Below are 27,781 nucleotides of genomic sequence, written 5' to 3'. Positions count from 1 at the left end.
CCTATAACTGCCCTCCAGCCCGGGACAGTGACAGCCAGTAACTCTTCCCCCACCCCCGTCTAGGGCAAGGGTAGCTGTCACCCCCACAGCCGAGCCCGGGGCCGCAGCAGTGTCTCCCCCACAGCCCCTCGTCTAAGGATAGGGCCCCCGGCGCCAGTGGGGCGCCCCTTGTGTAGCTGCCGATAGGCAGGTGCTCTAGGCAAACCCTGGGCCCCGTCCGTGTGCTTTTGCCCCCCGGCGGGGCTAGGCAGATGGGGTGGGGCTCCGCCTTGGAGGCCTGGGGCAGCCCCTTCTGTCCAAACTGTCCCCGCGTGGCTCTCTATGGTTCTCCGGAAGCAGACGCTCCTCCTTCCCGCGCCTGTCTCTCTAAGAGTGGTAACGGTTGTGGCGCGTGCCGTCCAGGCCATGGCGTGCAGACGCGGGGCGCTGGTGGTGCTGGAGGGTGTGGACCGGACCGGGAAGACCACGCAGAGCCGGAGGCTGGTGGAAGCGCTGCAGGCATCTGGGCACCTCGCCGAGCTCCTGCGATTCCCGGGTACGGGGGGAGTCTGGCCCTTCCCACCTTTCCTGTGCGCCCCCCCGCGCCCTGCCGTCCCCAACCCCCGTGATATGGACATGGGAGGGTAGGTGGGGAGCACCACCAACCCCCGTGATATGGGGGGTACTACAGGTGGGTGGGCACCGCCAAACCAAGTGACATGAAGGGGAAGTGGGGGGTAATGCTAACCCCTGTAATTGCGGGAATGCTGCCAACCCCCATAACATGGAGGGAAGGGTGGGGCACCGTTACCGCCATGACATAGGGGTCACTGCCAACCCCAGTGACATGGAGGGGACAGGGGACATTGCTAACCCCTGTGGCATGGAGGGGGGAGACACCACTAACCTCACTGACGGGGTTGGGGAAGTTGGGGGAGGCTTAGCACCGTTAATTCCACTGATGCAGGGTGGGGCAGCCCCATTTAGCCCCCAGTGGGGGGCCCTGAGGGTTGCACACCAAGGGCTGGTGATTGCTGTGGCTTTCCAGTAAGCAGTGTCCCCCAAAGTTTGAAAGCTAGGTATCCCTTCAGGAAAATAAAACCAATGGTGCTGTGTCTTGCCCTCCTTTTCATGCCTGCCATGTACAGTTAGAGGTCTAATCATAAAGGTATACGTCTTCATAGCTAGTGTTTGCTTTGCCCTGGGGCATGCCTGCCCCCCCCCCCCCCCCCTCCACTTGGGGAGAGGCCTCTGAAAACATTGGGGAATGTAACACTGATACCTGTAGCTGCATTCTCAGCTGTGGTGTCGCATGGTCCCTTGGCTGTCACAGTGAACCCTTTGTGGTGGGAATGTATTGCCACACTAGAAAGGCCAGGACACACAGCTTTTCTGTCACATTTCCCTACATTTAGTGCATTTACTCCTTTTATTTTTACTCTGCCGTTGAGGTTGTGCTTCCCATATTATGGCACCTCCTGGTTTTTGGTTTGTTTACATTGCAACTTGAAAATTCTCTTTGTGTAGCAATTTTTAAAAATGGAACAGTTGGATTTTCAGAACATGTATGTCCAAGCATGACTGGTTTTAGTTTGGGGTTTAAAATATTTGTTCCATGGAATTTGTACATGGCATAAATCTTAAGTCATATTGCACAGTAACTGAAGCAAGAGACTGCATAACTCACCAGACTTGTTCTTGTACTCTTTCTAACAGACAGAACAACAGAAATTGGGCAGCTAATTAGCTCCTACTTGGAGAACAAGAGCAATTTGGAAGACCACACAGTGCATCTGCTTTTCTCTGCTAACCGCTGGGAACAAGTGTAAATATAATTCTTTTTTGAGTTTTAAAGTAATGTGCACAGCTTTGAATCCTAAGTATTACCTGCCCACTTTAGGGCACCCACCTTAACCCAGTTCCTAGAGCTCAAGGCATAACCCGGTTGATTTAGGCAGGCCCATTCCCAATTTGATCCTGCTTCTGAAAACAATATTTTACGCATGACTCCTGATTTCCTATACAGGTCAGGATTGGTCTTGTGATAAATGCTTTCATTGTCTCTCCTGTATATGATATTAGTTGTGTTGAATTTTCGGTTTCCAAAGCATCCCTGGGAAGCCACTGCTCTCCAAGCACACATACTGATGCACCTGTGTCAATTAACATTGTGGGGCATGTTTGTTTCCCAGATCTCCCCTTTGTTGCCCCTACAATGGGACGCCCCCATTTGTCATACTGTAGTTGGGCCACTACCTCAGGGGAAGTCCGAGGAGGCGGGCACCACTGTTGGAGTGGCACCAACGATAGAGTCCGTTATGGGAGTTACAGGAGCCCTGTCAGTCAATTCCTCTTGCCTTTCTAACTGGACAACCCTCTGCAGTAACTCACTTGTGGGCTTCCCCTTCCATGTCTCTTTTGGTTCTCCTGCCATTATGAGCTTCCTCCATGCCTTCATTCCCTGTGTGCATCTTCTTTCTCTATTCTGCATCTGATACCCATATCCATGTCTTCCTCTTGCTCCTATGCTGTCCCTTGCACCTCCCTGTTCTCTTCCTCCAACATGCCATGGTGCATCGTGCCCCTTTTCCCCTGGTTCCCCTTGGAAATCTGGGGGCCCGTTGTTGGCAAAAGTTACCGCCTGGATGGGTTCCATTCTCCTGTCAGTTCCTTCTTCTGTCCCAGCGTGTCTTGAAAAACTATAGCTGCTTGAAAAATGTCCTGTTTTAACTCGGGGTACCCACTAGCTGGATCTATGGATCCTAAATTCACCTTCATTTTTTAATTCAAACCGTCTAACAATGCAGTCTTAAAAGCTAAAGCATTGAAATCCAGTTGGGTTCCAGTTACTATTGGCACAACCCTGGCAGCTATGGCCAGTATCTCCTTTTTAATGGCATACAATTCTGGGGACTCACAGGGGCCCTGTACTTTTACATGGAACAATTTCCAGTGTTGTCGGACCAACATTACTTACTTCCTTCACCCAGTCCCATCTGGTAGCAAGAACACCGTTTGCACCTAACCGCTCCTCAGCAGTCCGTATTACTGCGCAGTCAGAAGCACTAGTACAGGCCTGGGCTAAGACCTCATAATCTGCTGGCCTCCATCCAGATTGTGCCAACACCTTCACCATCCAGTCCAGACACATGTTCCTTTCTAGGGGTCCCAATAACTGTGCAGCTGCCCATACCTGGTCACTGTTTGTCTGGGCCCAAGCCTTATTTTCTTATAACACTGTTCTGACAGCTGCCTGAGCATCCCCTAGTTTCATTTGCAATGTAGATACTTCTCCAATCAGGTTTTCTACTTTCAGTTTTAAATGTTCACACTCTCCTGTTTTTGCCTATAAGGCTGTTGCATTCTGTAATGCTGAAGCTTCACTGGCGCCCTGCGGTGCCTTATACTGAGCCAAATTATCCTTAACTATATCCAACTCTAATTTGTAATCCTTCAGTTGTCTTTCCTGGAGTGCTACCAGGCTGAAAGATTAGTGACAGCTTTCCATAAAGCCCATGCTGCTGCTGCTTTGCTAGCATTTTTCTTTGTTTTTTGCTTTATGCGTTTACAGAATGCTTTAAACTAGGGCTGTCAAGTGATTAAATGTGCAATTAAACAAGAATAGAATGCTATTTATTTAAATATTTTGGTTGTTTTCTACATTTGCAGATAGATTGATTTCAATTACAACACAGAATACAAAGTGTACAGTGATCTCTTTATATTTATTTTTGACTACAAGTATTTGCACCGTTAAAAAAACAAAATATATAGTATTTTTCAATTCACCTAATACAAGTACTGTAGTGCAATCTCTTTATCATGAAAGTTGAATCTACAAATGTAGAATTATGTATAAAAAAACCTGCATTCAAAAATAAAACAACGTAAAACTTTAGAGTCTACAAGTCTACTCAGTCCTACTTCTTGTTCAGCCAGTTGCTCAGACAAACAAGTCTGTTTACATTTGCAGAAGATAATGCTGCCTGCTTCTTGTTTACAATGTCACCTGAAAGTGAGAACAGGTGTTTGAATGGCACTGATGTAGCTGGAGTCACAAGATATTTACATGCCAGATGCACTAAAGATTCATTTGTCCTTTGATGCTTCAACTACCATTCCAGAGGACATGCTGATGATGGGTTCTCGATAACGATCCAAAGAAGTGCGGACAGATGCATGTTCATTTACATCATCTGAGTCAGATGCCACTAGCAGAAGGTTGATTTTCTTTTTTGGGGGGTTCTGTAGTTTCCACATCAGAGTGTTGCTCTTTTAAGACTTCTGAGAGCATGCTCCACACCTCATCCCTCTCAGATTTTTGGAAGGCACTTCAGATTCTTTAATCTTGGGTCCAGTGCTGTAGCTATCTTTAGAAATTTCACATTCGTATCTTCTTTTGCATTTTATCAAATTTGCAGTGAAAGTGTTTTTAAAACTAACAAAATGTGCTGGGTCATCATCCGAGACTGCTATAACATGAAATATATGGCGGAATGTGGGTAAAACAGAGCAGGAAACATACAATTCTTCCCCAAGGAGTTCAGTCACAAATTTAATTAACACATTTTTTTAACGGGCGTCATCAGCATGGAAGCATGTCCCCTGGAATGATGGCCAAAGCATGAAGAGGCATATGTATCTTTAGCACATCTGACACATAAATATCTTGCAGTGCCAGCTACAACAGTGCCATGCGACAGCCTGTTCTCACTTTCAGGTGACATTGTAATTAAGAAGTGGGTAGCATTATCTCCCGTAAATGTAAACAAACTTGTTTGTCTTAGCAATTGGCTGCCCAAAAGTATGACTGAGTGGACTAATAGGCTCTAAAGTTTTACATTGTTTTGTTTTTGAGTGCAGTTACGTAACAAAAAAGCCCTACATTTGTAAGTTGCACTTTCATGATAAAAAGATTGCACTACAGTACTTGTATGAGGTGAATTGAAAAATATTATTTTTGTTTTTTACAGTGCAAATATTTATAATAAAAAATATAAAGTGAGTACACTTGTATTCTGTGTTATCTATTTCAATTACATATTTGAAAATGTAAAAAAAATCCAAAAATATTTAATACATTTCAATTGGTATTCTATTGTTTAACAGTGCAATTCATCGCGATTTATTTTTTTTAGTTAATCATGTGAGTTAACTGTGATTAATCAACAGCCCTACTTTAAACCCCTTACAAGCAGACTCAAGGACATCCCTCCCCTGGAAAGAATCTTATCCCCATGGGCATGGACCTTGTTCTGCTACCCATTTAGCAAGGAAGGTGGGCTCTTCAGCTAACCCTCATCCCTCCTGCTCCTTTTCTTTGTTCCCTCCTGAAGCTTCAGAATGGTCATTCTGTCAAGTAGGTAGTGGCCCTTATTGACAAAATGCACAGGTATTCTGCTGCTATTACTTTTCTACAATTATTCACTGTGTGAAGCTCTATCAGTTCAGTCCAAATGACCATAGGCTGCCCACATTCTCCACCAAATTTGTTACCTGCACACTCTAGGGCACCCACCTTTACCCAGTTCCTAGGGCTCAAGGCATAATCCGATTGATTTAGGCACCTCCACCCTTTCCCAGTTCCTAGAGCTCCAGGCAAAAGGCACCTACCTTTAGCCAGTTCCTAAGGCTCAGGGCCACCCATACCCAATTCCTAGGGCTTAGGGCATACTCTTCTGTGGATTTGGGTGGTCTTTTACCAGTGAAAGAGCCTTACACAGTAATATCCGTAACCTCTATTTATTAACAACCACCAAAACAGAATGCACGTGCTATGAATACAATGCTTACCACTCCCAAGAAGGAAGATGAAATTTTCCTGAGGGCCAGTCAGGATCAGGTCATCCTGACTCCAGCTTCTGCATGGTGTGATTGGCAGGCTGTTGAGATCTGGCAGCTATGATCTTGGGACTGTGTCCTGGAGTTGGTTCCAAAGAACTTCCTTTTGGACCCCAGTTTATATAGTGAAACTTGAGTCCTGCTTAGCTGTGCCTTAACCAATCATTTTAAACTAAAGTACTATAAAACCATATCTTTCACCAATCCTAGCCCATTATGAAAAAAATCTTTAATCAATCACACCCCACCACCATAGTTGATTTACATCTAGCAAAATTAGTTATGTAACAGACAGAAACCATACAGATAAACAATAGAGAAGTAGGGATCATAAAGGCAAAACAATAAAGAAGTAGAGATTTCGCACCCAAACTGTTGATAAGTGTTTTTTTGCCAGACAGAATGCTGTCAAACAACATTTTCTTTAAACATCTTAAGAGATTCCTTGCTTATCTGGTATGATGGGTACTATTAGTAGGGGTGCCTTCTTAACAGCCCAATATTACGTTGTTTTGATATAACTTAAAAGGAAGGTGAGGATGTGACTTTCTGCTTCTTGGCTCATAGCTACTGCTCTCCTTACATGGCTGCAGAAAAAGGCCTCAGACCTTACATGAGGTTTTAGGAGACTCCATCACACAGTGGATTAACCTGTTACCTTGGTAATCTCTTGAAATCTTAATTAAAAGCTCGACTATAAGTGAAAGTGAATTTGGTAGTCTCCTCTTCCTACCACTTCTGTGTGTATCACAAAGTCACCTCCCGATATGATCTGATTGGCATTCTTAAGAGCAGCCTGGAATAGAATTAAGAGTGCCTTAGGTTAGGATTGAAGCATCTGCTAGCATCATCTTGAATTAGGCTAGAACTAGAAATCCATCACTTTATGAGCACTAAATTAATTAATGCTAAAATTAAGATAAAGTCTTCATGCTTTTCCTAATGTTGTAGCTGAAGGCACAGAGACTGATGTGGAACGCCTTTCTCCAGCTCTGAATTTGCCATACCAACAAGACTGATTTAGATTTCTCACACAGTATTCTTAATCTTGGGTTCACATAATTTCTTGATTTGTAGTTTATGTATATAGCCCTCTAAACTATAGGGATAACTTGCCTGTGTTCTGAGCAGAGCATCTGTTCTGAATCCCTGATCTAGTCTGTTAATTTTTTGGGGGGGCAGATACCTGCCTATGGTGTGGGAATATTTCTTCAATGTTACCAGGTCTATTTTTGAATTTCCTCTTCCTGGTCTTAAGTAGAGGGAACAGCAACAATCACAGGGTGGATTGAGCTCAGAGGAGAGCACTGAGTGAGTAAATGTGACTCTATGGTAGCAACAGAGAACCACAGCTTCTCCCAGTGGAGCTTGGCAAAAGTGGCGTATTTGTAAGGCGCTAGGGCAGGGGTCGGCAACGTTCGGCACGCGGCTCGCCAGGGTAAGCAGCCCGGCGGGCCGGGCCAGTTTTATTTACCTGCTGACGCGGCAGGTTCGGCCGATCGCGGCCCCCACTGGCCGCGGTTCGCCGTCCCGGGCCAATGGGGGCGGTGAGAAGCGGCGCGGGCAAGCGATCGGCCGAACCTGCCGCGTCAGCAGGTAAATAAAACTGGCCCGGCCCGCCAGGGTGCTTACCCTGGCGAGCTGCGTGCCGAATGTTGCTGACCCCTGCGCTAGGGCATGGATTCTGTGTTTTTCATACAATTAAAAAATGGCATTTACCTTCTAAATCATGTATTATGCTACTGTCCTGTATGATGATAAAATTCAAAATACATGGTTAACAACATTCAACATGATTCTGACCAGTCCCTAGGACCTCTGATTGAGTCATACTCCCTAAACTTTAATCAAGGGAAATTGTGATGAAACTTCTAAGTGATTTAAGAGGGGTGGGAGTGGCCCAGGCTTTCTACTTCAACATCCATATATAAGAAGAAAATGTAAGAACTGCTCATTTGTGAGCAGTTCACTGCTCTCCCACCTAACAAATGCTATTGCAAGCTTATGGCTTGATGCTGAGCCTCTCTCATTAGAACTTCAGTGAGAGTAGCAGGTGCTTAACACCTCTCTGGAACAAACTCCCCCAGGCTAAAACTTCCAAACTTTGGTGCCTACATTTGCACTGAAATAAGGCCCCAAGGCTGCAATGAGCTCTACGCAGGCAGACACTGGCACTTGTGTGGAGGCCCGTTGATTGCAGTGTGTCTCTGGGCATGCATTGGGTCCATCAGTGGAGAGCTTGTTACAGGATCTGACCTGATTTTCTATGTGCTGAGTGTGACGTTGCACCCCATAATGCTTTATAGAAATATGCTTATGAGTGTAAATATGACATAACTGGAATGTTTTATGCTAGATATGCCATGTAACATATCTTTGCAAAGGTTATGTTCTACTGAGTGTATTCATCCTATTCGTATGCAAGTATCATTTTTATATCTGAAGTTATGAGCGTTGGCTCTATGCTTGTATTTAAAGTTTGCTGTAGGAAGCACCTAAGGCAGATTTGGTCAATATAGTGTGAAGGGGTTATTCAAGTAATTGGGAGCACTTACCTAACAGTGGCCCTTGATAGATGCCAATCCACATCTGAGCTTTCCTGGGAACATTCGGGCTAACATGGGCAATGTCGTCAGCCTGTAGAGAACTGAGTCATGCATGGACATGTGACTTGCCCATGTGACTCCAAAACTCCATCTTGTAGCTGTGATTCTAAAGTGGTGAGAGAGGGGTTTCCACCCACAAGAGAGAGACTATATAAGCCCCTGGAAACCCCTCTATTTTGTCTTCAGCTGGCTCAAGAGAGAGCCTCTCCACCCCAAAGGATACCTGAAAGAAACTGGAACAAAGGACAATAATTACAGGGGTGTGAGCAATTGCTGGACCCAGACTAGGAGGAAGTTTAGTCTGTAAAAGAAGTTTATTGGAACATCTCTGAGGGTGAGATTTACCTGCATTTAGTTTCCTACTGTATTAGGCTTAGACTTGTGTGTTTTGTTTTATTTTGTTTGGTAATTTACTTTGTTCTGTCTGTTATTACTTGGAACCACTTAAATCCTACTTTTTATATTTAATAAAACCACTTTTTACTTATTAATTAACCCAGAGTAAGTGATTAATACCTGGGGGAGCAAACAGCTGTGCATATCTCTCTATGAGTGTTATAGAAGATACACAATTTATGGGTTTACCCTGTATAAGCTTTATAAAGGGTAAAATGGATTTATTTGAGGTTTGGACCCCATTGGGAGCTGGGTATCTGGGTGCTGGAGACAGGAGCACTTCTTAAGCTGTTTTCAGTTAAGCCTGCAGCTTCTGGGGGACGTGGTTCAGACCTGGGTCTGTGTTTGTAGCAGGCTATCGTGTCTGGCACCACCAGGCAAGGTACTGAAGTCCTAAGCTGCCAGGGAAAACGGGCTTAGAGGTAGTCCCAGCACATCAGGTGGCAGTCCCAAGGTTTCTGTGACCCAACCCGTCACATTGAGGCCCCTTAACTCCCCTTGAAATTAATGTAGTGTGAGAACTCTCAAAATCAACCCCCATATCTGCTTCCTGGCATCAGAGGGTGAAACATTCTTAGTTCCTGCTCTCACATGGATCAATTGCAGAATTGAGGCCTTAAAGTGTAGTCTCACTAAAACTCTTGCTGCTGAGATGCTCTTAAAGAACTGGTGTTCTTCCCTTCATTTTTCAAGTTAAGCTTCAGCTCTCTTGCTTTATGATGAAGTATGCACTACACTATTTATTACAGAGAGTGGGTACTGCCTTTAATATGATCTATTGACAGTTCAACCTGGATGCTACTACTTTTGTGCAATAAGTGGTAGAATGATGTAGGGTTTTAGTCAAACCAGACTTTTACAAGGGTAATGGTTTAAATTTGTGAAAAGTAGTGCTGTTAGCTGGAAATCTGTAAAATAGAAAATATGTTTCACTTTTTAAAAGCTGCATTTTCCAAAGGCTTATCTGATCCTGCTGAGGCTGGTGGTAGCTCATTCGTATCTAATGCCAAGCAGATAGAGAACATGCATGAATTCTCAGCATGGAAGACAGATGCATGAGTCTTGACACATTATTGTCCATTTTGGTTGAAGTTCAAGTGATTTCTTGCCCAAGAGACACATAGTCCTTATTGTATCTGCTACACTAAATAAAAAAATTGAACTAAACCACTCGTTTGGTCCCAACTGTAGATACTTTCAGCTTGGCTGTGACTTTGTCCATAGGTCATTTAACTGGATGAACTAGTGCTCTGCATTACCATGCAGTAGACTTGGGATTAGTGGCTCTGGAATTTGCTTTTTATGCTGGGCGATGGGAGGTTATTTGCTCAGCCCCTAATAAAGGGCAGGATGAAAGTAGCACTATTTCAGGCAGCAGCAGCCATAGCAAGCATCCTTCTTGCAGCACTGTTTGTCTCTGAAAAGAGTCCCATCCATTCCTCCTTGGCTGGAAGGATAGTGATGAATAAGGTTGGGGTTGATTTTCAGAGCGTTGAGAGACTGCGGGGGACAGAGCTTATAAACAAAAATCACAGCCTCGACTGACAAAGTACTGTAACCCCACAGTTGCTGGAGATCACTATAGCCAAGTGCATCAACTAATTGAAAAGAGCCCACCTGCTGTGTCCTCTGTGTTGAATTCTTATCATTTCTGCCTGGGTACAATGGAGTATGATGTGTCTTTTCTTTCTGTTGTTCAGGCCGTTGATTAAAGAGAAGTTAAATCAAGGCATCACTTTAGTGGTGGACAGATACGCCTTTTCCGGGGTGGCCTTCACAAGTGCCAAAGAGGTGAGTGAATGAACAGAAAGGCAGTGTCTGCGTCTAATTGGGAGGGCACTGTAAAAATGATAAACAAAAGAAATAGTATTTTTCAATTCACCTCATACAAGTACTGTAGTGCAATCTCTAGCCTGAAAGTGTAACTTACAAACGCAGATTTTTTTTTGTTACATATCTGCACTCAAAAACAAAACAATGTAAAACTTTAGAGCCTACAAGTCCACTCAGTCCTACTTCTTGTTCAGCCAGTTGGTAAGACAAACAAGTTTGTTTACATTTACAGGCGATACTGCTGCCTGCTTCTTATTTACACTGTCACCTGAAAGTGAGAACAGGCGTTCTCATGGCACTGTTGTAGCTGGTATTGCAAGGTATTTAAGTGCCAGATATGCTAAACATTCGTATGCCCCATCATGCTTCAGCCACCATTCCATGTTGATGATGCTCATTTAAATTTGTGACTGAACTCCTTGGGGGAGAATTGTATGTCCCCTGCTCTGTTTTACCTGCATTCTGCCATATATTTCATGTTATAGCAGTCTCTGATGATGACCCAGCACGTTTGATTTACGAACACTGTCACTGCAGATTTGACAAAATGCAAAGAAGGTACCAATGTGAGATTTCTAAAAATAGCTACAGCACTCGACCCAAGGTTTAAGAATCCGAAGTGCCGTCCAAAATCTGAGAGGGATGAGGTGTGGAGCATGCTTTCAGAAGTCTTAAGAGAGCAACACTCAGATGCGGAAACTACAGAACCCGAACCACCAAAAAAGAAAATCAACCTTCTGCTGGTGGCATCTGACTCAGATGATGAAAATGAACATGCATCGGTCCACTCTGCTTTGGATCGTTATCGAGCAGAACCCATCATCAGCATGGATGCATATCATAGAATCATAGAATATCAGGGTTGGAAGGGACCTCAGGAGGTCATCTAGTCCAACCCCCTGCTCAAAGCAGGACCAATCCCCAACTAAATCATCCCAGCCAGGGCTTTGTCAAGCTTGACCTTAAAAACCTCTAAGGAACGAGATTCCACCTCCTCCCTAGGTAACCCATTTTTGTGCTTCACCACCCTCCTAATGAAAAAGTTTTTCCTAATATCCAACCTAAACCTCCCCCACTGCAACTTGAGACCATTACTCCTTGTTCTGTCATCTGGGACCACTGAGAACAGTCTAGATCCATCCTCGTTGGAACCCCCTTTCAGGTAGTTGAAAGCAGCTATCAAATCCCCCCTCATTCTTCTCTTCTGCAGACTAAACAATCCCAGTTCCCTCAGCCTCTCCTCATAAGTCATGTGCTCCAGCCCCCTAATAATTTTTGTTGCCCTCCACTGGACTCTTTCCAATTTTTCCACATCCTTCTTGTAGTGTTGTGACAGATTTCTGTTACCAGTCTGTCCGGGGCATCAGGTGATCAGGCTGAGGCCGCAGGAGCTTTAGGGGAGGAGATGACGGAGCACACCAAGGGTCTAAGTTTTAAAGCTTTATTAATAAAATAATAAAACAACAGCGGTGAGTGTTGGGACTGCTCCCACGTCACTCAAAGGAAGAAAGAAAGCGTTAGTAGCTCAGCCCTAACCCACTTTCATACTCACACACACATGACCCGAGGCTGGCCAAGCCTAGGTGTAACATAAGAAGAAGAAGGGGAGGGGTGGACGGGAGTTCTTGTACTGTGCACGGGTCGTCCAGGGTCTGCTGTGATCTCTGACTTGCTTTGGCTCTCGGGAGGGTTTTTAAGTCCTGGGTTCTTTTGGGGGTGTTTTCGTTTTAGAGCCCTCTGTTCCTGGTGCTCTTTGTACCAGTCCAAACCGGCTCGCTGTGGCCTCCTCGGCTTCTCAAAACACACCGGGCTCCAGAGACTTTGTTTTCCCCCGTTGGCCTTTGCCATCTCATTTGCTCTCACTGTTCTCACTTCTGTCTCTGCAGCCCTGCTCAACTTAGTTCTCCTCTTCTCACAGCTGGGCAGCTGCAGTTTTCTCGTCGAGCCCATGACCTTGGATCGGGGCCAGCGTCTTATCTTCACACGGAGCTAGCTAAAGTGTCGAGTTAACCCGTTCTCTGCCCTCTTCCTCCTTCCCCCTCTTGGCCTCTTGCAACCTGCAAAGGAATCTTCCATTTCACACTCTCACCTTTGACCCTCCCCCGAAATGCCTTGCGATGCTTGCAACCACGTTAGCAACATTCAGTGCTGATTTGCCTCCCCATTGGACCCCGAGGGAGGGAGTCCTTGGGCCTGTGACAGTGTGGGGCCCAAAACCAGACACAGTACTCCAGATAAGGCCTCACCAATGTCGAATAGAGGGGAATGATCACATCCCTCGATCTGCTGGCAATGCCCCTACTTATACAGCCCAAAATGTCGTTAGCCTTCTTGGCAACAAGGGCACACTGTCGACTCATATCCAGCTTCTCGTCCACTGTAACCCCTAGGTCCTTTTCTGCAGAACTGCTGCCTAGCCATTCGGTCCCTAGTCTGTAGCAGTGCATGGGATTCTTCTGTCCTAAGCGCAGGACTCTGCACTTGTCCTTGTTGAACCTCATCAGATTTCTTTTGGCCCAATCCTCTAATTTGTCTAGATCCCTCTGTATCCTATCCCTACCCTCCAGCATATCTACCACTCCTCCCAGTTTAGTGTCATCTGCAAACTTGCTGAGGGTGCAATCCACGCCATCCTCAAGATCATTAATGAAGATATTGAACAAAAGCGGCCCCAGGACCGACCCTTGGGGCACTCCGCTTGATACCGGCTGCCAACTAGACATGGAGCCATTGATCACTACCTGTTGAGCCCGACGATCTAGCCAGCTTTCTATCCATCTTATAGTCCATCCAGCTCATACTTCTTTAACTTGCCATCAAGAATACTGTGGGAAACCATATCAAAAGCTTTGCTAAAGTCAAGGAATAACACGTCCACTGCTTTCCCCTCATCCGCAGAGCCAGTTATCTCGTCATAGAAGGCAATTAGGTTAGTCAGGCATGAGTTGCCCTTGGTGAATCCATGATGACTGTTCCTGATCACTTTGCTCTCCTCTAAGTGCATCAGAATTGATTCCTTGAGGACCTGCTCCATGATTTTTCCAGGGACTGAGGTGAGGCTGACTGGCCTGTAGTTCCCCGGATCCTCCTTCTTCCCTTTTTTAAAGATGGGCACTATATTAGCCATTTTCCAGTCATCTGGGACCTCTCTCGATCGCCATGAGTTTTCAAAGATAATGGCCAATGGCTCTGCAATCACATCTGCCAACTCGTTTAGCACCCTTGGATGCAGCGCATCCGGCCCCATGGACTTGTGCTCGTCCAGCTTTTCTAAATAGTCCTGAACCACTTCTTTCTCCACAGAGGGCTGGTCACCTCCTCCCCATGCTGTGCTGCCCAGTGCATTAGTCTGGGAGCTGACCTTGTTCATGAAGACAAAGGCCAAAAAAAAGCATTGAGTACATTAGCTTTTTCCACATCCTCTGTCACTAGGTTGCCTCCCTCATTCAGTAAGGGGCCCACACTTTCCTTGACCACCTTCTTGTTGCTAACATACCTGAAGAAACCCTTCTTGTTACTCTTAACATCTCTTGCTAGCTGCAACTCCAAGTTTGATTTGGCCTTCCTGATTTCACTCCTGCACGCCTGAGCAATATTTTTATACTCCTCCCTGGTCATTTGTCCAATCTTCCACTTCTTGTAAGCTTCTTTTTTGTGTTTAAGATCAGCAAGGATTTCACTGTTAAGCCAAGCTGGTTGCCTGCCATATTTACTATTCTTTCTAAACATCAGGATGGTTTGTTCCTGCAACCTCAGTAAGGATTCTTTAAAATACAGCCAGCTCTCCTGGACTCCTTTCCCCCTCATGTTATTCTCCCAGGGATCCTGCTCGTCAGTTCCCTGAGGGAGTCAAAGTCTGCTTTTCTGAAGTCCAGGGTCCGTATTCTGCTGCTCTCCTTTCTTCCTTGTGTCAGGATCCTGAACTCTACCATCTCATGGTCACTGCCTCCCAGGTTCCCATCCACTTTTGCTTCCCTCTGGAATGGTGGTTAAAGCATGAAGGGACATATGAATCTTTATCACATCTGGCACGTAAATATCTTGCAACACCAGTTACAACAGTGCCATGCGAATGCCTGTTCTCACTTTCAGGTGACATTGTCTCCTGCAAATATAACCTTAGAAAGGAAGAATCCCATGCACCACTACAGGCTGGGGAATGACTGGCTAAGCAGCAGTTCTGCAGAAAAGGACCTGGGAATTACAGTGGACGAGAAGCTGGATACAAGTCAGCAGTGTGCCCTTGTTGCCAAGAAGGCCAACGGCATATTGGGCTGTATTAGTAGGAGCATTGCCAGCAGATCGAGGGAAGTGATTATTCCCCTCTATTCGGCACTGGTGAGGCACACCTGGAGTATTGTGTCCAGTTTTGGTCCCCCCACTACTGAAGGGACCAAACTGGAGAGAGTCCAGCGGAGGGCAGCGAAAATGATTAGGGGGCTGGGACACATGACTTATGCGGAGAGGCTGAGGGAACTGGGGTTATTTAGTCTGCAGAAGAGAAGAGTGAAGGGCGATTTGATAGCAGCCTTCAACGACCTGAAGGAGGGTTCCAAAGAGGATGGAGCTAGGCTGTTCTCAGTGGTGGCAGATGACAGAACAAGAAGCAGTGGTCTCAAGTTGCATTGGGGGAGGTCTAGGTCTAGGTTGGATATTAGGAAACTATTTCACAAGGAGGGTGGTGAAGCGCTGGAATGGGCTATCTAGGGAGGTGGTGGAATCTCCATCCTTAGAGGTTTTTAAGGCCTGGCTTGACAAAGCCCTGGCTGGGATGATTTAGTTAGTTTTGGTCCTGCTTTGAGCAGGGGATTTAACTAGATGACCTCCTGACGTCTCTTACAACCCTAATATTCTATGATTCTAATCCAACTTGTTTGTCTGAGCGATTGGCTTAAGTCTGACTGAGTGGACTTGTAGGCTCTAAAGTTTTACATTGTTTTAGTTTTGAATGCTGTTATTTTTTGTACGTAATTTGACATTTGTAAGTTCAGCTATCATGATAAAGAGATTGCACTACAGTACTTATATTAGGTGAATTGAAAATACAATTTTTGTTTTTTTACAGTGCAAATATTTGTAATCAAAAATAAATATAAAGTGAGCACTGTACACTTTGTATTCTTTGTTGTAATTGAAATCAGTATATTTGAAAATGTAGAAAACACCCAAAAATATTTAAATAAATGGTATTCTGTTGTTTAACAGTGTGATTAATCACATGATTAATCGCGATTAATTTTTTTTAATTGCTTGACAGCCCTAATTTATGGTAATTACTACTCACTTCTGCTTAGAAGATTGGTTCATTCAAGACCTTCATCTGCTCTGCTAGCCCAGAGAAATTGGAGGCCATTTAAGAATTTGCCTCTAGCCCTGGAAACTTATAGGAAATTAATGAAAGGATTTATATTTCTAAGTGAGTGGCAAAAGCTTTGTAGGTTTAACAAATTGGCTTTCTACCATCTTTAGCGACTCAGACTTGAAGGCCAGAATGGACCATTGCAATCAGCTAGTCTGACCTCCTGCACATCATAGATCACAGAACCTTACCCACTCACTCCTATAACAGAACCATAATGTCTGACTGAGGTCCTGAAGTTTTCAAATCATGATTTAAAGACTTCAAGTTACAGAAAATACACCATTTACTCTAGTTTACACCTGCAAGTCACCTGTGACCCATGCTTCAAAGGAAGGTGAAAAATCCCCAGAGTCTCTGCATATCTGACCAGGGGGGAAATTCTTTCCTGACCCGAAACATGGCAATCGGTTAGACCCTGAGCATGTGGGTAAGACCCACCAGCCAGTCTCCTGAGAAAGAATTCACTGTAGTAACTCAGAGCCCTTCCTATCTCATAGTGTCCCATCTCCAGCCTTGGGAGATATTTGTTACTAGCAGTCGCAGAACAGCTACATGCCATTATAGGCAACCTCAACATACCACTCCTTCCATAAACTTATCAAGTTCAGTCTTGACACCAGTTAGGATTTTGCCCCTACTGCTCCCTTGGAAGGCTGTTCCAGAACTTCTCTCCTCTGATGGTTAGAAACTTTCGCATATTTCAAGCCTAAACTTGTTGATGGCCGTTTATAGCCACATATTCTTGTGTCCACATTGGCCTTTAACTTAAATAACTCCTCTCCCTTCCTGGTGTTTATCCCTCTGATGGATTTAGAGAGAGCAATCATATCTCCCCATAGCCTTTGTTTGGTTATGCTAAACAAGCCAAGCTCCTTAAGTCTCCTCTGTAAGGTATGTTCTCCATTCCTCTGATTACCCTAGTAGCCTTTCTCTGTACCTGTTCCAGTTTGAATTCATCTTTCTTACACATGGGAGACCAGAATTGCACACAGTATTCTAGATGAGGTCTCACCGGTGCCTTGTATAATGGTACTAACACTGCTCTCTCTCTACTGGAAATACCTTGCCTGATGCACTAGCTTTTTTTCATAGTCACATCACATTGGCTGCTCATAGTCATCCTTTGATCAACTAATACACACAGACCTTTCTCCTCCTCCTATTGCTTCCAACTGATAAGTCCCCAGCATATAGCAAAAATTCCTATTGATAGTTCCTAAGTGCATGACTTTGCACTATTAAATTTCATCCCATTTTTATTACTACAGTTTTCAGGATCATCCAAATCTTCTTGTATGATATTCCAGTCCTCCTCTATATTGGCAGTACCTCTCAACTTTGTGTCATCTGGAAATTTTATTACCACACTCACATTTTTTGTGCTGTGGTCATGAACGAAAATGTTGAATAAGATTGGTCCCAGGACCGATCCCTGAGGAACTCCATTAGTAACCTCCCTCCAGTCTGACTGTTCACCTGTCAGTATGACGTGTTGTAGTCTCTCCTTTAACCAGTTCCTTACCCACCTTTTGATTCTTGTATTAATCCCCATCTTCTCTAATGTAACTAATAATTTCCCATGTGGAACTGTATCAAATAGCTTACTGAAGTGGTAGATTACATGTTATGACAAAGCTCTGTCCTTGTCTCTGTGGGTCCCGTGTTTCCTGGTGGATTTCGCTAGCCGCAGAGGCTCACTGTGACCCTCCACGTAGCCCTTCTCTCGAGAGAGGCAAGGGTCACAGCCTACTGAGCCATTTTCATCATAAGCCAGTAAGGGAGGTGAGGAGAAGCTACCCTCCCTTGCACAGTCTCTGTTGTCTCCCAGTCTCAGTGATTAATCGGGGGCAAAAGGGGGGAGCCCGGGCCCACCCTCTACTCCGGGCTCCAGCCCAGGGACCCTAATAGTATCAGCTATGGTAGCTGACTATTTAGAAACAGAATGCGTACAATTCCCTGGGCCACTTCCTCAATATCCACTTCACCCTTACCTCAGGGCCTCCTTCTTTGTGCCTGATATGGTTTATACTGCTCACTCTCTCCAACAGTGCCGCTTCCTCCTACAGCTCCTGACACATGGCCCCACCTGACTAACTGGGAGGCTTTTAACTAGTTTCAGCCAGCCCCTGATTGGCTTCAGGTGTTCCAATCAACCTAGCTGACCTCCCTGCCTTCTGGAAAGATCTTAATTTGCCCCAGGTGTCTTAATTAACACAGCGGGGCACAGACTATCCAACAAATTCTTGGACTGCATTGCAGACAACTTTTTATTTCAGAAGGTTGAAAAAGCTACTAGGGGGGAAGCTGTTCTAGACTTGATTTTAACAAATAGGGAGGAACTCGTTGAGAATTTGAAAGTAGAAGGCAGCTTGGGTGAAAGTGATCATGAAATCATAGAGTTTGCAATTCTAAGGAAGGGTAGAAGGGAGAACAGCAAAATAGAGACAATGGATTTCAGGAAGGCAGATTTTGGTAAGCTCAGAGAGCTGATAGGTAAGGTCCCATGGGAATCAAGACTGAGGGGAAAAACAACTGAGGAGAGTTGTCAGTTTTTCAAAGGGACACTATTAAGGGCCCAAAAGCAAGCTATTCCGCTGGTTAGGAAAGATAGAAAATGTGGCAAAAGACCACCTTGGCTTAACCACGAGATCTTGCATGAACTAAAAAATAAAAAGGAGTCATATAAAAAATGGAAACTAGGACAGATTACTAAGGATGAATATAGGCAAACAACACAGGAATACAGGGGCAAGATTAGAAAGGCAAAGGCACAAAATGAACTCAAACTAGCTACAGGAATAAAGGGAAACAAGACGACTTTTTATCAATACATTAGAAGCAAGAGGAAGACCAAAGACAGGGTAGGCCCACTGCTTAGTGAAGAGGGAGAAACAGTAACAGGAAACTTGGAAATGGCAGAGATGCTTAATGACTTCTTCGATTCGGTCTTCACCGAGAAGTCTGAAGGAATGCCTAACATAGTGAATGCTAATGGGAAGGGGGTAGGTTTAGCAGATAAAATAAAAAAAAGAACAAGTTAAAAATCACTTAGAAAAGTTAGATGCCTGCAAGTCACCAGGGCCTGATGAAATGCATCCTAGAATACTCAAGGAGCTAATAGAGGAGGTATCTGAGCCTCTAGCTATTATCTTTGGAAAATCATGGGAGACGGGAGAGATTCCAGAAGACTGGAAAAGGGAAAATATAGTGCCCATCTATAAAAAGGGGAATAAAAACAACCCAGGAAACTACAGACCAGTTAGTTTAACTTCTGTGCCAGGGAAGATAATGGAGCAAGTAATTAAGGAAATCATCTGCAAACACTTGGAAGGTGGTAAGGTGATAGGGAACAGCCAGCATAGATTTGTAAAGAACAAATCATGTCAAACCAATCTGATAGCTTTCTTTGATAGGATAACGAGTCTTGTGGATAAGGGAGAAGCTGTGGATGTGGTATACCTAGACTTTAGTAAGGCATTTGATACGGTCTCGCATGATATTCTTATCGACAAACTAGGCAAATACAATTTAGATGGGGCTACTATAAGGTGGGTGCATAACTGGCTGGATAACCATACTCAGAGAGTTGTTATTAATGGTTCCCAATCCTGCTGGAAAGGCATAACGAGTGGGGTTCCGCAGGGGTCTGTTTTGGGACCGGCTCTGTTCAATATCTTCATTAACGACTTAGATATTGGCATAGAAAGTACGCTTATTAAGTTTGCGGATGATACCAAACTGGGAGGGATTGCAACTGCTTTGGAGGACAGGGTCATAATTCAAAATGATCTGGACAAATTGGAGAAATGGTCTGAGTTAAACAGGATGAAGTTTAACAAAGACAAATGCAAAGTGCTCCACTTAGGAAGAAAAAATCAGTTTCACACATACAGAATGGGAAGAGACTGTCTAGGAAGGAGTACGGCAGAAAGGGATCTAGGGGTTATAGTTGGACATTAACCACCCTCACAGTTAGGAACTTTTTCCTAAACACTGGAATAAATTGCCTAAGGAGGTTGTGGAATCTCCATCTCTGGATTCAGAGTAGCAGCCGTGTTAGTCTGTATCCGCAAAAAGAACAGGAGTACTTGTGGCACCTTAGAGACTAACAAATTTATTAGAGCATAAGCTTTCGTGGGCTACAACCCACTTCTTCGGATGCATATAGAGTGAAACATATATTGAGGAGATGTATATACACACATATAGAGAGCATGAACAGGTGGGAGTTGTCTTACCAACTCTGAGAGGCCAATTAAGTAGGAGAAAAAAAACTTTTGAAGTTTTTTTTCTCCTACTTAATTGGCCTCTCAGAGTTGGTAAGACAACTCCCACCTGTTCATGCTCTCTATATGTGTGTATATACATCTCCTCAATATATGTTTCACTCTATATGCATCCGAAGAAGTGGGTTATAGCCCACGAAAGCTTATGCTCTAATAAATTTGTTAGTCTCTAAGGTGCCACAAGTACTCCTGTTCTTCCATCTCTAGAGATATTTAAGAGTAGGTTAGATAAATGTCTATCAGGGATGGTCTAGACAGTATTTGGTCCTGCCATGCGGGCAGGGGACTGGACTCGATGACCTTTCGAGGTCCCTTCCAGTCCTAGAATCTATGAATCTATGAATTGACCTGGAGCAGCTGCTATTTGCTTATCCTGGTAACAGGGATTCGTTTAGCCTGTGGCTAATATATCTGTCTCCCATTACTTTACTATAGCCATCTAGCCTTGCCTCGTCACATATTTCCCCCCCGCTCAACACCATAGAGTTGGGCAACTTGGGACAGACCATCAGCGTTGCCGTGGTGGCATCCAGCCCTGTGCCGTATGCGGAACTGGAATGGTTGGAGGGATAAGAACCACTTTGTGACCTTTGCATTCTTTTCCTTATGCAGTTGCATTCACATGGTCCGTCACAAGAGTAAATCGCCAGCCTAAGAGGTAACAACGCAGTGTCTCCATAGCCTATTTGACAGCAAGGCATTCTCTCTTGACTACTGCGTACCTCTGTTCTCTTGGGAGCAGCTTTCTGCTTAGGTAGAGGATCGGGTGTTCTTCTCCAACCAGTTGTGACAGAACCGCCCCCAACCCCACCTCGGAAGCATCTGTTTGTAAAAGAAATTCCTTGTTAAAGTCCGGGGCTATGAGTATGGGGTCATTATAGAGGGCCGTCCAAAGGTCTATGAATGCCCCCTCTGCTGCATTGGTTCACTTCACCATGTCTGGACCTCGGGCCTTCACCAGGTCCGTTAGAGGACTTGCCCTAGTGGTGAAGTGGGGAATAAAACGTCTGTAATAGCCTACCACACCTAGGAACGTGTGGACCTGCTTCTTTTGGGTCATCTGGGGCCAGTTTTGAATCGCCTCTTGCTTATTCGTTTGGGGCTTCACTATGCCCCTTCCTACAATATATCCCAGGTACCTAGCCTCTGCTAGCCCTATGGCGCATTTAGCGGTGAGGCCAGCCCGCCTTAATGTGCGCAGTACTGCCTCAACTTTCTCCAAGTGGGTTCCCCAGTCTGGCGTATGGATGATGACATCATCTAGGTACGCGGCTGCATAACTAGTATGGGGGCGCAGCAGTTTAACCATGAGGCGCTGGAATGTGGCTGGGGCTCCATGTAGCCTGAAAAGGAGGACAGTGTACTGGAATAGCCTGTCCGGGATGGAGAATGCTGTCTTTTTTTTAAGCTTCTTTGGTCAGGGGAATCTGCCACTACACTTTTGTCAGATCCAGTGTAGTCAAGAATCGGGCACTACCCAGTCGGTCAACCAGTTCGTCAATGTGTGGTATGGGGTATGCATCGAATTGGGATACTTCATTCAGTCGGCGAAAGTCATTAAAGAATCTCATGGTACCGTCAGGTTTAGGCACTAGAATGATTGGACTGGACCACTGACTGTAAGATTCTTCAGTAACCCCTTATTCTAACATTTTCTTTACTTCGGCCTTGATTTCTTCTCTTTTGGCTGCTGGGATTTGGTAGGGTCTCAATGTTACCTTGGCTCTGGGGATCGTGCGGATATGGTGATAGGTCTCAGTCGTCTGCCCTGGTTTTGTAGAGAACACATCTCGGTTGCGATTAATCATGTCGGTTGCCTCGATCTTTTGGATCGGCGTCAAGTCGGGTGATATCCTCACTTGCTCGTGTAAGTTATCCTCCTGGGGAAGGGTCTCCTGGGTGACTAAGCATGCCTCTCGATCGTGCCATAGTTTTAGAAGATTGATGTGGTAAATTTGCTCTGGTTTCCTGCGGCCTGGCTGCCGCACCTTATAGTTCACCTCTCCCATGGCTTCGATCACTTTGTAGGGTCCCTGCCACTAGGCCAACAGTTCACTTTCTGCTATGGGCACCAGGACCATCACTCGTTCCCCTGGTTGGAACCGTCAAAGCTTTGCTTGGTGGTTATAATGGGTTTGTTGGGTCTCCTGTGCTCTCTCCAAGTATTCCCATATAATGGGCTTAACTCGGGCTATCCGATCCCTTATCTGCAGTACATGCTCGACTATGTTCCTTCCGGGATTTGGCTCCTCTTCCCAGGTTTCTCTGGCTATATCCAATATGCCCTGGGGGTGGCTCCCGTATAGTAGTTCGAACGGAGAGAAACCCGTGGAGGCTTGCAGAACCTCCCAGATGGCAACATGAGGTAAGGCAATAGGGTATCCCAATCTTTCCCATCCCAGCTCACCACTTTCCTGATCATGGCCTTAAAGGTCCTATTGAACCTTTCCACAAGGCCATCTGTTTGCAGGTGGTATACAGAGGGCCGTAGGGCTTGTATGTGGAGCAGCGAACAGAGATCTTTCATCAACTTGGACACGAAAGATGTCCCCTGATCAGTCAATATCTCCTTGGGTAGCCCAACCCGGGCAAAGATCTGTACTAGCTCCTTAGCTATTGTCTTGGAAGCCGTGTTGCATAGGGGGACGGCTTCCGGGTATCGGGTTGCATAGTTTAGTACAACAAGCACATGTTGGTGGCCCCGAGCTGTCTTCTCTAGGGGCCCAACCAGATCCATGGCTATACATTCAAATAGTACCTCTATTATTGGACAAGGTATCAAAGGGGCCCACAAGTGTGGACATGAGCTATGTAGCTGACACTCTGGACAAGAGATGCAGTATCACCGGACATCTTCGTGTACTCCTGGCCAGAAGAAGCTCCGCAGGATCCGTGCCTGGGTTTTCTCTACCCCTAGGTGTCCTCCAAATAGGTGACTGTGGGCGAGGCTCAATATGGCTTTTTGATGTTTTCATGGCACCAGAAGTTGATGTATCTCTTGCTCCTGCATTTGCACCACGCGGTACAGGAGATCTTTCTTCACTATAAAGTAAGGTCCTGGACCCCGGACCTTCCCATCCATGGGGATTCCATCTATCTTGGCCACCTCTTTCCTAGCATTATCATATCTAGGGTCCTCTGCCTGGTCCCGCTCGAAAGTCTCTCTCCTGGAACTAACCTGCCCGAGCTCCCAGGGGCCGGCTTCTGCTTCTTCCAACGGCTTGCCACCGTCACGGCTGGGGCCAGCCTCTGGCTCACTTTCCGTGGTGGTAGTTTCTCTGATGGCTGCTCGTGTCCATCTGCCTACTAGGGTGGTCTTCTGGCCCTGGGTCAGGATCCAGGTTCCCAAAGCTTTCGCAGCCTTCCTCTCTTTTTTTTGTCTTCCAGGTCTTTGGGGGAGCTGAGAACAGATACTGAGAAATCTCAGCAAACATCGGGGTTGACATTCCCCCGGCGACGAGTCGCTGCCCTCAGGGTCTCCACCTCCCTCCAGCCTCTCCGGGGGGAGTAAATTATCAAACCGTGGATAGTCACTCCCAATGACTACAGGATATGGGAGTTTAGGAACTACGCCCACTGTCACCTCAATGGGGTTCCCCTGAACCTCTATCTCCACCGGGATGGTGAGGTAATGGCTCACGGCCCCCTGCACACACGTCACTGCTACGCGTTTGGCTTGTAGCAGCTGGCTACTTTTTACCAGCGTACCCGATATAAGGGTGATAGCACTCCCAGAGTCCACAAGCACTGTAGTCTCTGCTCCGTTTATCTTCACCGGCCTGGTGTAGTTATGCGGGGCTAATGTGACGCATGCAAGGTGGATAAGGGAGCACAGGACCTCCTAATCCCCCCAAGTTACATTGCATAGGCTCCTCGGTGCTGGGACACTCTGCTACTATGTGTCCCCATTCCCCATATGCATAACATCTATAAATTGCATCTAATCATTCCCCTATCACGGGAGTTAGGGGGTTTAATCCCAGGGTTCCCCCCACTCAGGCCAATCCCTTCCTTCTGGGGTCCCTGCTGGTTTTTGGCCCCCCCTTCTTCCACCTAGGACTCCCCAGGGGTTTGGCTGCCCAACCTTCCAGGGTTGGGGTCGGATGCTTGCTTCGAAAGGGGCCTTCCTTGGGTAGTTGGGTCAATTCCCTGGTTGTCATGCGTCTTTCTACCAGCGTGATCATCTCGTCATAGGTGGACGGATCATTCTGGCCTACCCATTTGTGGAGATCTGCTGGCAGTCCTCGCATGTAATGATCCATGACCAGGATCTCCTCCAAAATCTCCTCCGGGCTGCACACCGCGGGCTGTAACCACTTCTGCGTGAGGTGTATGAGGTCGAATAGCTGGGACCTCAGGGGTTTGTTCTCCTGATACTTCCACTCACTGGACCTCTGGGCCCGTACCGCTGCCAACACCCCTGATCATGCTAGGATCTCTGCCTTCAGCCGGGTATAGTCAGTGGCGTCCATGGCAGGCAAGTCAAAGTAGGCCTTCTGGGCCTCTCTGCACAAAAAGGGGGCAAGAATGCTGGTCCACTGCTCCTGGGGCCACATCTCACGCTGAGCAGCTCTTTTGAATGAGAGGAGATATGCCTCTACGTCAACTTCCAATGTCATCTTTGGCAGACAACCAGTGGCCCTCAAGGTTCGCGTCCCGTCGGACCCCCGGGCCTGGGTGGTGAGGATCTTCAGCTGGTCCACTACCTCTCGCAAGAGGGCATGATCTTGGGCTGCCTGACCCATTAATAATTGAATGGTTTCCTGCTGTTGCCGCATAGACTCCTGTTGCACCATTGCCTGAACCCGGGTGGCCTGCTGCTGGGCTGCCATGGCTTGTACCAGAGCTCTTACCACCTCCTCCATTGTGGTACAAAGCAAACAAACAAAAAAATCCAAAACCCCAGTGCATATTTTTTTTAACCTCTCTACCACCACGCTGTGAACGATGATCCCGCTCCTGAAACCAGTTGTGACAAAGCTCTGTCCTTGTCTCTGTGGGTCCCGCGTTTCCTGGCGGATTTCACTAGTCTCACAGGCTCACTATGATCCTCCATGTAGCCCTTCTCTCTCTCTCTCTCTCTCTCTCAGTGGTTTGAGCATTGGCCTGCTACACCCAGGGTTGTGAGTTCAATCCTTGAGGGGCCATTTAGGGATCGATCCTGCTTTGAGCAGGGGGTTGGACTAGATGACCTTCTGAGGTCCCTTCCAACCCTGATATTCTATTATTCGAAAAAGTGACTCCGTGTTTAAATGTCTGTGATCTCATTTGCCAAGGTGCTAAGCACCTGTAGTTCATGTTGACTTCAGTGAGAGCTACAGGTGCACAGCACCTCTGAAGATCAGGCCATAAGTATTTGGGGTGTCTTTTCCAGTATACATAAACTGGGCTGTTGTCAGCTGGTGTAAATTGTCATAGCTCCTTTGAAGTCAATAGAGCTACATAGATTTACACCAAATGAGAATCTGGTCCACTTGTTAGTAGTAGTTCTTCAGTGGATGTTCATTTTCCCCAAGTCTTTTTCCTGCTGGTCTCTTGTTGATCTGCTCTCTCATTTTCATTGATTTTTTCTTCCACCTCCGATTTATTTCTCCTTCTCACTTTGGACAGAATTTCTCCTTGGACTGGTGCAAACAGCCTGATGTAGGGCTTCCAAAGCCAGATTTGATCCTATTTCTTCAGTTGAGCACGTTGGAGGCAGCAAAACGAGGGGACTTTGGAAATGAACGCTATGAGAATAGCTCCTTCCAGGAGAAAGTTCTACAGAACTACTACCATCTGATAAAGGACAAGACTTTAAACTGGAAGGTAAGGGAATAACCTTCCAGGAAGGCTCTAGATGGGTCAATGAATTAAAACTAAACTTCTCAAGACTTTATCCTTTGGAGCCCCCTTCAAAGAAAAACTGTTGTATAATATAAAGGGTTTTCTAATCCTTGAAATTAAACAGTGAAGACAAAACTGCTACAATGTAGCACAGTCACAGGGAGGTGCCATCTTGACCTTCTTATATAGGTAGGATGCAGGAATTGCAACTCACCATTTGAATGACTAGAACAATAAGATATCAAGCTTGATATAAAACTAGATCAAGAAAGTAAGTGATCACTTCAGCAGATATTAAACTGTTAATTAACCACATTTTTAAAAATACAGAATTTATGTACAACTGCATTGAAAACCTGACTTCCCATTCATGCAGATGGTGACCTGCATTTCCGTGGTCTAGATCTACTGTCTTATTTTCTCCTCTAATGAAAGCGTTGGGCACTGAGAAATGTTTTAAATGTAATGCTTTTATTTTGGAAACAGACAATTGATGCTTCGAAGAGCATTGAAGAGTTGCATAATGAAATTAAGTCTTTCACTGAGGAGGCTATGCAGGAGGTTCAGAATAAGCCCATAGGAGCACTCTGGAAATAGAATTGGCTTTTACTCCACCCTCTTCCTGCAGCATATTCTGCTCCAGATCTGATTGAAGGGGAACTGGCATCTCTCAGATCTTCCTCAGACAGACTCCTTCACCTTTAATAGCTGCAGTTTAGATCACAGAGCTTTGTTTTTATAAACCAAAAATACCTTGGAGACCTCTGGTTTTATCTAACTCCTCCTCTGTAAATTGGATCTTACAAGCCATCTTCCTGATGTATTTTATAAATGCAGACTTTATTGTAAATCTTCCTATAATCCAAGCACAAACCTTGTGCAGGAGCAATGACAAAATGTATAAAACAAGTAATTGTAAGTGGAACTTTTGGCTAATTACCACAATGAGTTATGGTAGTGGGACTTCAGGTGGGGGAGATTGGGTTGTGAATCAAGAGAAGGGGAAAGGGGTTTTTCTACATTTGTACTTAGAGAACTGTCATTTTCCATAATCATATGCCTGTGGGATTCCCCTTCCCATAACTTACTTAACATACTAACTCAAACTCTTAATTTGTGGAAGTCTTGCTAATAAATTAGTGCCTTTTATTTTAGTGTCCTTTTTTGTGACAGCAACAAATATTTAAGTAAGCTGGTTTGAAATCACTTTTGGAAAAGTATCAACCCAAGCCTGTACACTTCCTTAGATGAAAGGTGATCCAGTGTTTCAAACACCAGCCTGGGATGTGGGACACCTAGGTTCAATTTCCTGCTCTGCTATAGACTTTCATTGGGACCAAGTCAATTAGTGTCTCTGGGCCTCAGTTCCCCAGCTATAAAATAGTACCTCCCTATCACTCCTATTGCATAGGGTTGTTGTGAGGATAAATACATTAGAGATTGTGAGGTGCTCAGATGAGCTTGCCAGTAAGAACCTTGGCTAGATAGGTTGCTATAGCATGGGACTGGTTTGAAAGGTGATCTGCATACTGAAACTATAATTATCTTTAAACTGAGTTGAGTTCCTCACATAGCCAGGATAATGTGTCAGCAGCTTAAAGTTAAGCTTTCTTGTTTTATGGATCCTGATGTCCAGTTGCTGGACCTTGTTT

At 45.4% G+C, this 27,781-nt stretch overlaps 1 protein-coding gene across 1 annotated transcript; it reads left to right on the top strand.

The window, feature by feature from the left end:
* The first annotated feature begins 321 nt into the window (after positions 1–321).
* On the top strand, positions 322–27,278 carry DTYMK (deoxythymidylate kinase). Its single transcript, XM_065411137.1, has 5 exons — positions 322–535; positions 1,696–1,804; positions 10,523–10,613; positions 25,914–26,111; positions 26,616–27,278. Exons 1-5 carry the CDS (start codon positions 322–324, stop codon positions 26,724–26,726), a joined length of 723 nt encoding a protein of 240 aa, XP_065267209.1. The 3' UTR covers positions 26,727–27,278.
* The last annotated feature ends 503 nt before the right edge of the window (positions 27,279–27,781 follow it).

This window comes from Emys orbicularis, chromosome 9, assembly GCF_028017835.1.
Source record: "Emys orbicularis isolate rEmyOrb1 chromosome 9, rEmyOrb1.hap1, whole genome shotgun sequence".
Taxonomy (NCBI): Eukaryota; Metazoa; Chordata; order Testudines; family Emydidae; genus Emys; species Emys orbicularis.
Note: the sequence above shows the minus strand (reverse complement) of the source record. Positions and strands in the feature narration are given on the sequence as shown.